The following is a 13,356-nucleotide window of genomic DNA, read 5'->3' as shown; positions in this document are numbered from 1 at the left end:
GTTCTTTTGTTCATTTTTCTCAAGCTGCTGCAGATACTCTGATGTCTTCTGCCACTCCCCGGAAGAGGCATAAATGATCATAACCACAGTCTAATCCAAGCAAATCCAAGTCGTCGAATCTAAGCAGGGTCAAGGCAAGTTGTAATGTCAAATCAGTGTCATACAAATGTGTATTTCTTTGGCAGCTTTAATTGTAAAATACCATAAAATCCTATGCATAATACACATTTTTTTCCACAAAAAATATCTCAAGTAGTACACACGAGTGTTTATATGGCACCCATAAAAAATCACCTTGTTTAGACGGTCACCAGTAATTATAAATATAATTGTTTGTAGCAGCCCTACTTGACACACTTGCGGCAAACATCATCACATATTGCGTATTGCTGCAGCACCACACTAGTGCACAGAGACAAGCATGGTAGCCATTAAAAAAAAAGAAAAAAACTCGAATCGAAAATTGTGAAACTGAAAATCGAAATCAAATCGAATCGGGGCTTGAGTGAATCGTTACATCCCTAGTTCCTACACTGGCGATGTAACACGAGATTCCGCGTATGTCGGATTTCACTGATAAACTCAAAATTTTAGTCAAAATACTTTGTATAAAAAAACTAAAATACATTAAAATAAAAAGCATAAGACGCTGTACTTAGCATTACTGCTGAGAGGTGGATGGAGAAGACGGAGAGGAGGGCGAAAAAGGCAAAGATACTGCCGGCGCGCAAACGCGATCGAGACACTCTGCTCAATCGCAAGGAATGCTGGTCTTTGTAGTACAGGAAGCGTTTGTATGCGGAAGTGCGTTGTTTGGTACGCAACCCGCCGCAAATACACAAGCAGAGGTAAACAAGCTCAGAGACGCAGCACGAAAGGACACTTTTGGAGCGAGGAGGAAACCGGCTGCTTCATTCATGTGGTGAGTGACAGGAATATCAAGTGTTTTATTGACAGTTGAAAGTAAAAAGCGGAAATGGTGTCCATTTGTGTGTGTGCGCATGTGTTGATATATGGGAATCCTAACCTGTAGCTGTTGGGCATCGTGGTTCTCCAGTCCTTCCACAATTGGAGCAAATCTTTCTTTATTATTCCGCTCTGCAGCAATTGTCATTGCAGCCAGAATCTTATCCAGGCTGGAAGACAAGACACCACAGAGAGAAAGGTGAGTGGGTGTCGACAAACACTTTTATCACCTTCATGACAGGGCATTTAGTCACAATTTTCAGGTCAAACACTGTAGATCTTATTTTGAGTGCTCACACTCCTTGTGCTCACATTCTTTGTTTTAAACTACTTCTGCAGTATCTCAATTTGTCCTTATGACTTTCTACACGTACAATTATAATGCCGGGAAATAAATGTGTGCTTGTGTTGAGTTGTTAGGGCAATTGTATTTAAAAGGTTTTCTGAGCAGAGAAAAGGTACTGGTGCAACCAATTGCAGTGGACCAGCAGAGTTATGTGCAAATGTACTTAATGAGAACATAAGCAAATTAGAGAAATGCAAGCGCTCGAGGCAGATTGTCTCTTCACCATGAAACACAGACACACTAATGGAAGTAAATTAACCTATAATCCGCCAGACATATACTGTCATGCTTTTATCATTAAAATGACCCCTAAGTAGCTGCTTTCTCAGCAAGGGTGATAGCATGTTTGACCGATAGAGTACAAGCGTTGAGCAAAGCCATGAATAGAGGTTAGAGACTCACAAGCAGACGTTCAGCAAAGCTTTAAAGTCACTTGAAAGGACGCTTCAAAACACGCTAGATAGATCTGCTTAAGTTGTCGCGTTCCCTCTCAATGCTGTCAGCTAAACATGAGCCGCCATCACGCCACTGGCTGGCAGCCAAGAGACGATCCAACTCGTGTCGCTGTCACTTGCTACAAGGTAACCACCATCATGCCAACGATCCCCTCCATAGTGAACCCAACATATTCTCTGTGTGGTACTTAAGAGTTACACCGTATTTCCATTTGAATATACTGAACACTACCTGCAATACTGTCAAAGAAATAAGTCTGAATACAAATAATATGGTCTAATTGACAGGCTGATAAAGGTTTGCACAATGTTAAAAAAATGAAAGAAAACGAACAGAATAACTACAATTAAAATTGAAACTACATTTCCGTTAATTAAATAAAATAAAGATGAGTGTGCTTTTAAAACATGAAACCCAAAAAAACTCCCAAAACTCCAAAAACCAATTAAAACTAACTGAATTTGAAAAACAAAAGCCAAAATGAAATTAAAAACGGGTTAGACTTTGCACAGTAACTTGCATCATGTGGACTACAGTTGTTGTCCTTTGATAGCAGATCAAAAATCCAAAACAATTCGGCGACATTGTCATTTAGTTTAGTCTCAACTATTCAGTTGCTGGACATCAGTGTGAAAAGTGTGAACGTACGCAGCTTGTGTAAGAGCTTCAGGCCCCTTTGGATGTGTGGCACGACGAACTGAATTTGCAGGTTTGCATACAAACCCGCGTTGGTGGTATCATTGTTATTGTGTTCTATCTCTGTAGAAAATAATAATAATAATTAAAAACAACTCTTCTAAATGCAATTTAAAAGATGCCAGTCTGTGGCAAACGACACTGAGTAAATCAACACAGTAAAGGCAGCCATTGCATCATTGTTCCAGCGTTGCCATTTTGGAAAAAAAAAAAATTGCAGGTTTTTTTATGACAACTGGAAAACCACAGATCACACATTTAACGATTGAAGGATCACACACTATGTGATTTTATCAAACTATCTGAAGGCAACAGCAAGCCCTTGCCAGAGCAACAGTTTACAGTGTCAACAAACAAGGAAGATGAACAGTGCGCGGTTGCTGTTGTTTGCACAGCTATCTGTTCTGAGGAACGCATTAAAATGAAAAAACAGGAAGGTTCAAGTCGTAGAGGCGACAAGGTTGACAATATGGAATCGATGTACTGCATAGGTGACTGAATCAAATACAGTATGTGTGTACTATTCCCTGTGTTCCTCCTGCTTTTGCAGTTGTATCAGCAGTCTACTCGATTTCCAACTGAATCGTGTCAAAAAACAACTTTGTAACTCCTTTGTTGGTTCATGTGCCCATTGTTATCAGTTTGTCCTGCTGAAATGTCAGTTGAGCCAAAAGATTATGGCCATTTATTGAGACCAATAAGTGTATCACATGTTTTTTGGGCCCATTTTGGCTCTTTATAAAAAGGAACCAAATACGGGGGAAAATGTCAAGGCTACAAACTCATCAACTGCTTTGGACATAAAGAAAGCCAACTATTGGCCTGAAAGTATCCTTGATTTTTACAATTGTGATACAACAACATGGAAAATGTGTCGAAAGTATTAAAAACATCAATTGCTGCTATAAAGCTTGAAGCAGTTATCAGGAGAGATTTGATTTTTTTTTAAAAGGTTGAAAGTTTTAGTGTGCCAAGGCTTGCTTTCAGTCAGGTTTTATTAAGGATATTTCATGCAAATAGAGATGAGTGTAGTTCAAGGAAAAACACAATCTCCTATATCAACAACATTACGGAGGTATTGCGTTTAGTGTCAGAGTTCACTGTACTGTCAAACTCTGGAATGTGATATTGTAAAGAAAAAGACTGGTAAAAGCGGAGATGTTGTGTTCCATATGTCTTTCCTCTAGGTCTCCTTATGTTGAACTAACCCTTTCAGGAAGGCAACATTGACCTCTGAATTCCACAACACATGCTCTGACGAGAAACATCTCGTTATCAATAACTTGAGACAGGACTAGTGATCAGGTGTCTGTCCTTACATGTTTTCCTCGCCGATGATACAGAAGGCCGACAGGATCTTGACAGTCTCGGTCATCATGCTGGTCTGTTTGGGGTCGATGGATCGCGCCAGTAACAACAGGCTGCGCTCATCTCCCAGGATCCTTTGCAGCCCATACTGTCAGATAGTGAAAGCAAGGAGATGGATGAAGGAAAAAAATATTCCAGTGGGTGTAAATTAAGCAGAGCTTTCAAAGATGTCAATTTTCACTAGAACAAAGCTTCAAGAGTGTATGTCTAACTTTAATATACTGCATTTCTTCAAATACCGACCAGGGAAATGGGGTAGGAGATTTATTTCTGTAAATGTATTGTCATAATTAAAGTGAAACTAGACTCTAATAATAACCTAACCAACACTAACACTAAGTGAAAAATAAAGAGGATGATGAATGCATTCAATTGAGGGCAGAAGTCCAGAGACAAAAACATAATAGGGAACCTTTTTAGTCTTCTCACCACTAAAGGTTTCGGTGACCACCAGTGTGGATTAGGAGCAGGAACATCAATTGGTCACCGAGCCATGAAATGTGTGCCATGAGAAATGAACAAAACCTTCCCAAAATGGATAATTAATTGAACTCAGAGTGGAGTGGAAATGGTAAATGGTAAAATTAGCTCTTCCATATTAGCCCATTATGTCAGGCGTCATCATCCACCAATGGAATCCAGACCACTGGGTATAATACAAAAGGAGGACTGTGTTACAATCTATCTATCTATCTATCTATCTAAATATTGGGGCTAGACTGGCGCATTTTGACGAATAACAGTATCAGCCTTTTTTAAAAATCTGATGGCCGATAATAAATCAATTTAAAACTGTATTAACTTTATTGAACTATGTATTTAAATTTTTAGTTAACTATAAAATATTCTACTGAACCTGGGAACACTGCAACTTTTGTTTTTGTTTGAAATCAAAACAAAGACAAGTGAAATTTTAATTTTTTTTTTCGGTTTCAAATGTTGGAGAACTTTAACTGTTGAAAACTATACGGACCTATTGTTCAAGTTTTCATTTCACTTTTTAAGGCATGCTGACGACGCTGGTAGCTCCCTGAATTGTGTTAGAATTTTACAACAAAGATGTATATTGTAAAAAATGTGTGATGATAAAAAGACAACATTATACAGATCTTAAAAATTGTTCAATGAACATAATGCTTAACCCATTAAGGCCTAAAGCGCCTGGCTCAACAGCTCCCCAAAACCTAAGGTTGGGTTTTAGAATTACCCTTAAAAACCTGAAGTTTCCCCAGAACTTCAACAACAAAATAATTATTATCTCAGCCACCACTGTAGCAGATAAAAACATCATTCCAAAAGAATTTGAGAGCTTAGACATGTGGCATTCACATAAGCCCAAGTTTATTAATCTTTACTGTTTCAATCGAAGATGTGAAAATAAAGTGTCAGTGCAAGAGAAGCACACTCCACTCCACTCTGAGTTCAATTTAAAAAAAGTGTGGTAATTACCATCCTCTGTTCTGTTACAAAGCAGTCGATATTGTCATTGTCTACAAACGTATATAGCGGCACGGTATATATTCCCTCCAAGCCATTTGTGTCAAAGTGCAGGCACATGGTACCTTGATTGACGAATGTAATCCGTTCTATTAGCGCGTTCAAACGAGCCCTCACATACCCACACTGTATTGCTCACGTTGTGTAAAACAGAGGTCAGCAACTTAGTTGCCGACGGGCCAAAGTTTTCTGAAGAATCTTATCGGGGGCCGAAATTATATTTTCAACAGACAAACCTGCTGTAACAATATCAAAAGCTCCTGGTTTGGTTTTATGGTGGAACTGATGTCACAGTATGAAATTTATTGCAATAGCGTGTTAAAGCTCACAGCACTGCAGTAAGGCTCACTGTATTTCTGGAAAGTTCACAGTACACGGTCTGCTCACTAATTTGACAGTATCATATGTCTTATTCATAGCATTAGAAATATGATACTGCCTAATGACAGTGATTCGTTTGCTTATCAAGTCAGAAATACAGGAACACTCTGAATAAAGGCAACACAGGTATTAAGAGCCAATTAACAATAATATCTCTGTGTTGTCCGAGACAATGGGTGGAAGACGGGCAAAGCAATAATAAGCACCGTTCCCAAACAGATGACGGCACGTCGCGGTGACATATGTGAGCCGTCTCGCCCCAAGATTAATTGCAAAGCCACACAAGGGACCCGGGGCGGCTAAATATGTTGAAAGTGTCCATAATCAATGCGCACTTCATTCGTTCAATTTTTTTAATCGGAAGATTAATGTACTGTAACTTTGAGCGTACACGGCTGGCTTTTGTTTACATAACTCGCGGGAGAAATGTCACGTGCACCAGTCAGCCAATCATCAGTGTATGTGTCAGACGTGTATTTTATAACGTGGGTTATGCAGCCAGTCGGGTGCAGGTATTTCAAATACCGGTACCCGATTGGCCGCGTGACACGAACCCGAAAATGGCGCACTTAAATGCTCTTCTGGCAAACAAAATTAAATTTTAAAGAGAATGGTTCATTATTTTGCAGCAAAACAAGACCAGGACGATATCAAGGAACTTTTAGCACCATTCCGTGCTCGCCACGCCTCAGTTGGAAAGAGCTTCAGCAGCCGCATGAGGCCGGCCAAAGAGCCGCATGTGGCTTGCCTGCTCTAGGGGCTGCTGTTTTGGTTAGCAACTAAGTTGTGCTCAACAGTTATGAAATAACTGGAGTGCTTACTATAATCTAAGATCATCATTAATACACTAGTTATTTAGAGTGATCCATCTATCCATCCATTATCTGAACCGCTTATCCCCATGAGGGTCGTGGGCCTGCTTAAGCCTATCCTAGCTCTTTGGGCAGTAAGCCGAGGTACACCCTGAAGTGGTTGCCAGCCAATCGCAGAACACATCTAGACGAACAACAACCATTCAACAAGTAATCCATGCAAACTCCACACAGGAAGGCCGGAGATTCAAACCTATGACCTCTGCACTGTGAGGTGGACGTGCTAACCAGCCAACCACTGTGCCGCCCTATTTAGAATTATATAGTTTAAAGTTAACGTACAAATTATTTTTTTTTGCGAAAATTGTACTGATCCATACAAACCTTGTTGTTCATGAAAGCCTTCAAGCATTGAATAAGTTTATGCTGATTCCGTTTATCAATGTTCTCTTGCCTAGAAAAAAAAAAGAAATTATTAAAAAGAGTATAGTTGTCATCAAAGAAAGAAGATTTTGTAGGTGTATACTCACTGTTTCTTATCCAAGAGCTTCTCCAGTGCATCCAGAAGAAGTCCAAGACCCTCATGACCAAAGTTATTAACCCAACTGTAGAGGAAGCAAAAGAACACAAACTATCCAGTCAGTATTATTGACAGTCTTGGCACTGAAAGCCATTTTAATACAGAGAGTGAATTAAACACAAAATATTGGTTTAACCCTTGAGATAACCAGACATTCAAACAAATGTCACAGTTTTGACACATTCGTGTAGTGGGTTTTAATTCCCAACACACTACCTGAGCCGCGCAACACAGCCGTGGCCTCCCTGACACCGAATACAGTTAGAATTTAAACTACACCCATTTAGGGGCAAATGAACATGCATCCATCTTCACGAGAGTTCTCATCACTGAGCTGTTTGTATCCAGCCACTCTCGTGGAGTGCCGCTGTGTTCCCGTGCCCAAAATTGAGCAATGCGAGAAAGATAACACTGTAATCGATAACGGATCGCGAGGGATAATTGCCTATAAACCACAGCATATCGGGAGACGGCAAATGATCCAGTGCAGATGAGCCTGTTTGTCTAAGGAGGCGAGGGGGAGGAGGGATTGTAGTGGTGGAGTAGCGGGGGGTCGGCTGTGTGGTCACAGCCAGATGATGCCATTAAGATCGCATGTTGCTAGGACCCCCGACTGTCAATAAACACTAAATGTATGGAACAATTTCCTGACGATAAAGGTTGTGGAGTCAATGCTTCATCTCACATTTTTGACAATCACTTTAAATAATAATGGTTTGAGCAATAAAACCATTTGTATTGACTTGCCATGTCAAGGAAGGCCCTCGATTAAGATGGAGATGCTGTTGCCTGGGGCGATTGGTTACTTGCGCTGAAGTATTACTTTGATCGGTGACGAAATTAGCTCAGGCAATAGCCCCCACTCGCCAATATACTTAACATAAAAACCTGCAGATTGCAGCGGGGATGCATAAAAGAACCGCACACATTCTACCATTTTAATATGATGGAACAGCTTTTTCTTTTCTCACAGATTTACATATGATTAAAAAACAAAAATGTAGTTCTCGTGTGTGTGTTGTTTGCTGTTTGTCTAAGCCAGGCATGAAATATTGGACCAGGAACATCAAGGGTGAAAAAGATGAGGCCAAATGTCCAATGTCAAGCAATCCCATTAGATGGCCCTTATTTTCACAGCAAATAACTATGTCATTCCACAACTAATTTGAAAGGCATCATCGTGTCATTCACAATGATGTGCTATTACTTTTTTGGCAGTTCAGAAATGTTGGGCCAGGAAGATCAACAATGGCAAACATGTCAATATCCAGTCAGAGCCTCTAACTCAAGGGTCACCAACTTTTTGGAGTCTGAGAACTACTTCTTGGGTACTGATTATTGTGAAGGGATACTAGTTTGATTCACACTTCTGAAATCACACATTTGCTCAAATGATCTTTATTGATGTTATTTGGCTATATGTTATTATCAGAGCTGGGCAGTCCGTCCCTGGGCCGGAACGGATTGTTTTTTGGGATTTTTTTTTGAGGGGCGGGGGTCGGAACGGGGCAGGGGTCGACAATGTTTATGAATATGGCCGGCGGGTCGCGGCTGGAAGGGTACCCAGGTCAAGGGTGGAGGGTCGCGGCCGGACGGGCAAAAAAGGGTCAAGTGCTCAGCTCTGGTTATTATGAATAATTAATAATAATCATGTATGTGACATTGAACAGTTGAAAGAGTTCTCACAATAATAAATAGATAAATATCTTTAACAACAATATTTCAATTAATCTCTGCCAGTGTTTAAGTTTTCAAATGATCACTTCCACAAGATTCCAAGGAAATCACTATGACCCATCAAAGTTTAGCTTTTTTTAAATGTATGTATTTTCTTTTTTTTATTTTAGAACAGGCTCGCAGGCTACTACTCATGTGGTCCTTGGGGGCTACGTTGGAGAACCCTGCTCTAACTACTAGACAATGGTGATTTTTAACAGCTGACAGCATTTCATTTCTAATTTAAGCTTTGAACAGTCAATACCTTTCTTTCTTTTGACATTTCGACTTGGGAACACCAATGCTTTGAATCCACTTGCAATTTCTCTGTCTTATGTTGTAGCTACTGTTGTGTCTGACCGTAATGTGTTTGTCCAGGTACATACAAGGCTGCTTCTATTGAACCTTCATTACTTCCATCCGACATCCAGCCATAAAAGATGGCAGCGCAGATCGACTCGATGAAGTGCAGAATGACAATGCAATCGACTGTGTTTGTGATACAGAAGTGAGGGAGGTGAAAGAAAAACAAAGATGACATGGTTGAAGGATCACAGGCCTACAAATTCACTGTTTATGCATCTTTCTCATGATGGCGTTATCAGTTTGGGGAACAAGGTAATGGGACTAATATTTGTGCAGATTAACACTGTTTATTAGCTGGCATACTTGAAATGACATTTTAGGAATGCTGGTTGCATTGATTTTAGGTTGTGGTTATTATTTGGCCGCGTGTTTCTCATTTCCAAAGCAAATGTGGTGATACGAACATGTAAACAGAAACAGTAAACAGACAGAAGAGAACTTGCAGATATGCTCAATCATACAGAACAGTACAACAGCATTTCAGAATCCTATAAAAATTTGAACAAGTTTGTTTTTCTGGTGACAACAATGTTATTCTATACTGCAGTTTATGATTATATGAAACATCATTTGCATTTTTTATTGCAAATACAATCTGAATTTAATGTTCAGTAAGCAACAGATTAAAAAACTACATATGCACAAATAAAGTAACTACAAATCAAATTGATTTATTAGAAGTTGTCGGTGCAACAATAACAACAAATGACACTTCTAAAATGTCCACACTAGGAAATAGCACACTTCCGTTTATCCAATATGGCAGTTAAAATGTATTACAAACACTACAGTATGTTTAAAAGAGAAGCTATGAGCAGTAGAATTGTGGTTAGTTTTTATGTTCTATATATTTTTTTCCATTATGTGTTATTTCATCAGAAGTGGGTGGGGAGATTTTTTATGGGAAGCATCTACAGTATTTCTTCTGTATTATGTTCCAATTGAAGTCATTCAATTGTCCTCCTGAGGGAACACGGACTTGTTCGGTGCCAGGGAGTGCCAACAGCAAATAGCACTATGAGTCGCAGCTTGAAACTAAACACCATCAGTGTCTGCTTTAGCAATTTAGCATGTCAAATATTTCGCTACATTACATCCTGACACTGAATATCATCAATGCACAAGCCTTCCGAGTAACACATTAAAAATAGTAACTGCATTCTTGTGAATAGCTAAATCATAAATACAGCATTTAAGAGAAATATGTACATATTTAGTGCAAATGTAATAAATGACTCATCCCCATTTCCTCCACATGAGTAACACTTTGAACATCAGCCCACACACCAGCCAAACATGTGCAAATTATTCACCAGTGTATAGCAAAGTGAAGTCAGAGAAAGGCAGGAAAAGTAGCAAGTGACTTCCTGATTGCAATACTAGATGTACCGTAATTGTTGGTTGTCTGTGTATTATTTGCAAGTTATGTTCCAATCTGGAGGTCAGGAGTTGGTGGGACATATCACTGAATAATACAATTAATTTTTGCAGAAAAATAGGCCTTCACTAATGAGATATGAGGCTGTTTTTTGTGCCAATAAAGACATTTAGATTAAGTAATTAAATGACACTTTTAGAGCGAAATACAGCAATTTAAGTCCTTTAAAAGAAGCAAAATCAAAGTGTTTTCGATATTGCCCCCACACTTCTTTGCTTGGGACCTAATAAAAATGATTCAAAACATTTTACTTCAAAGGTTACACTGTTGGGCCTGTGATTGGCAGGCAACAAGTTCAGGGTGTACCCCGCCTACTGCCCAAAGACAGCTGGCATAGGCTCCAGCACGCCCGCGACCCGAGTGAGGATAAGCGGTTAGGATAATGGATGGATGGATGGATGAGTTACACTGTTGGCTAGCTCTCATGCTATTTGAAATCCTGACAACAATGTGAAATACATACATTTATTTAGAATCCAATACTGTTCACACAAAAGAAAGGGGCAGAATGGCGGCTTGAGCTAGAGAACTAGAAAGCATCAGCTATGAGCTTTGTGAAGGACTCAGTCATTTTCACTGCTTTGTTTAATGTATTATTCAAACCACTGTGCTACGATAACAAAGTGAATATAAATGAATCAATCACGAATGTCTCACTGACATTTATTGAGGGACTACTGCCCCATCAAAAGTGCCACAGCTGAAGCTGTTCATGTGTGTGACTATCTCACACACGTTGGTGTCTTGTCTAACTGAACTTCACTGTTTACTGGTAGTTATAACTACCATGGTCACATGGAGCCAAGGACGGGAGAACCCTGGAAGTAGTGGGATGCCAGTCGATCGTCCACCAATCGTGAGCGGCCAATTTCCATGGAAAGGTATGTGATTGGTATATGTCGATCAATACCTTTCATTGCTGATCACAAAAACGATCACCTGCAGCTCGTACTTTGCAGCCAACTAGAGACCAGCCTGTATAAAGTGGAGCGTACATTCCCTCTTCCCTTAACACTGAACATCTTACGGAGAAAACTTTGAAGTGAATGATAACATTTTTTTAATTTGAAATGTTTAAGTATAATAAAAGGCTGGAAACTTGGGTAGATTTTTTTTTTTTACCTGATATCTCAATTAATGGAAAAAAAAAATGACAATTGATTATTAAAATAATAGTTAGTTAGCAGCTCTAAAATTGAAAAATTTGCAGCTAACCCATGTGATTGGTATCATAATCGGTGGAGCTCATTTGCGGATGATCGGTATTTAATTCAGCAGCATAAGACCCTGATCAGAATCAGAGATGGAAAATCCAGTTCCAGAAAGTAAAAAACCCTGCCCCAGTTTGGCTTTGGCCACAGGTACTTCAACTCAACCGGCAAGCAAATTACCTTGTTTGCCTGCCAGTTGAGTAGAAGCACCTGTGGCTAAAGCTGGACCTGGAATTCCCATGTCTGATCGGAACACCACTACCTGCAAGTAATGAAATGCGTGTGGAAGTTGGATTTGTTGACATCTTTTAATTGTCTATGTTGTTATGACATCCAATCAAAATGGCTAGACCCCCATATATCTAAATTCCAAACCCCCAAAATTCAGACCAATAAAATGCCAATTGAAAAACTGTCCCCACAGGATTTTTATGAAAATTTAGCCACCGAAGCTAGTTTCATTGTGCAACATGAAACATGAAATAGTGTAAAGGTAGCAATTGGGCATTACAGAAAGAACACATAACATTTGTTGTGCAAATACTGTAGTTGAGCTTTTCAGTGAATTATTTTAGTTATGATCGAAAATAGGCAAGGACGTTACTGGTGTTGCGTGAATCAGCAGGGGTTTACTGCATTTATAAATTCAACATTAAACCTAAAACGCATGGAAAAGATGTTACACATTGATGATAAACAATCCGATTGAGGTTAAGGTTATTTACATAGCAGTTGAGAAGCGTAATAGAAATTTGGCTGTAAAAAAAAACTTCACTTACTGAATGATAAAAAAAGTAGGGATGTCAAATTAGTGCAATAATTGTGATGATGTAATGTAGCGAGCCATTGCAAAGCTCTTCCACTAAACTCAAAAACAGCCCGCATATGAGCAAGTCTGTGACTGACGAATGTTCTTGTCAAGTGAATAGCGATGAACTGCAGGCCGATTAACATAGCATTAATTAAGGTGTTGCAAACAGCATCCAATGTCCCATCATATAAACCACGTGAAGGACTGCAGTGATAACTAGAATTGGCAAGATCTATGACGGTGAAAAGAAAAGCAAGCTTGATGTTTTGGGGGGGTGGGGGGCGGGGGTGTTTCGGACAAGTTTGCTGTAACCGCAGATCACTGGGCCTCAACTCGCAACCAGAGTTATTTGGGCGTGACTGGACACTTTATTGATTGTGAGTGGAACTTCAACTCATTTTGCGCTGATCGCCGTGAAAAAAAAACAGGACTTGTCTTGAATGCGAAAAACTGTTCCTCAAGGTGGCAAATGACTGGGTAATTGAAAAAAAAGATATACACCATAAATACAGATACATGCATACAGACAACAGGGGGGCTTTGGGGCTTTTCTCTGCAATTTTTAAGTGAGATAAAAAAATAGATTAATTAGATTAATCAATTACAGATCTTGATTAATTAATCTCTCTTTTTTTTTTTTATCTATTGACATCCCTGAAAATAAGGTGACTAATTTTCAGCAAGACGGCACCTTACTACTTATCAGTGGATT

General features: G+C 39.4%; 1 protein-coding gene across 6 annotated transcripts in view; it reads right to left on the bottom strand.

Annotated features, from left to right (window-relative positions):
* Positions 1-13,356, bottom strand: part of diaph2 (diaphanous-related formin 2) — a 426,654-nt gene that overhangs the window by 284,809 nt on the left and 128,489 nt on the right. For all 6 annotated transcript variants that reach the window (XM_086021885.1, XM_086021876.1, XM_086021922.1 and 3 more), the window contains 4 exons: positions 7,053-7,127; positions 6,907-6,976; positions 3,784-3,920; positions 1,028-1,136 (listed from right to left, as the gene is read on the bottom strand). In XM_086021885.1, the coding sequence (XP_085878011.1) occupies positions 1,028-1,136; positions 3,784-3,920; positions 6,907-6,976; positions 7,053-7,127 (391 nt within the window). The remainder of the gene's footprint in view (positions 1-1,027; positions 1,137-3,783; positions 3,921-6,906; positions 6,977-7,052; positions 7,128-13,356) is intronic.

This window comes from Filicampus tigris, chromosome 2 (genome assembly GCF_054856515.1).
Source record: "Filicampus tigris isolate MCC_2025a chromosome 2, RoL_Ftig_1.0, whole genome shotgun sequence".
Taxonomy (NCBI): domain Eukaryota; kingdom Metazoa; phylum Chordata; class Actinopteri; order Syngnathiformes; family Syngnathidae; genus Filicampus; species Filicampus tigris.
Note: the sequence above shows the minus strand (reverse complement) of the source record. Positions and strands in the feature narration are given on the sequence as shown.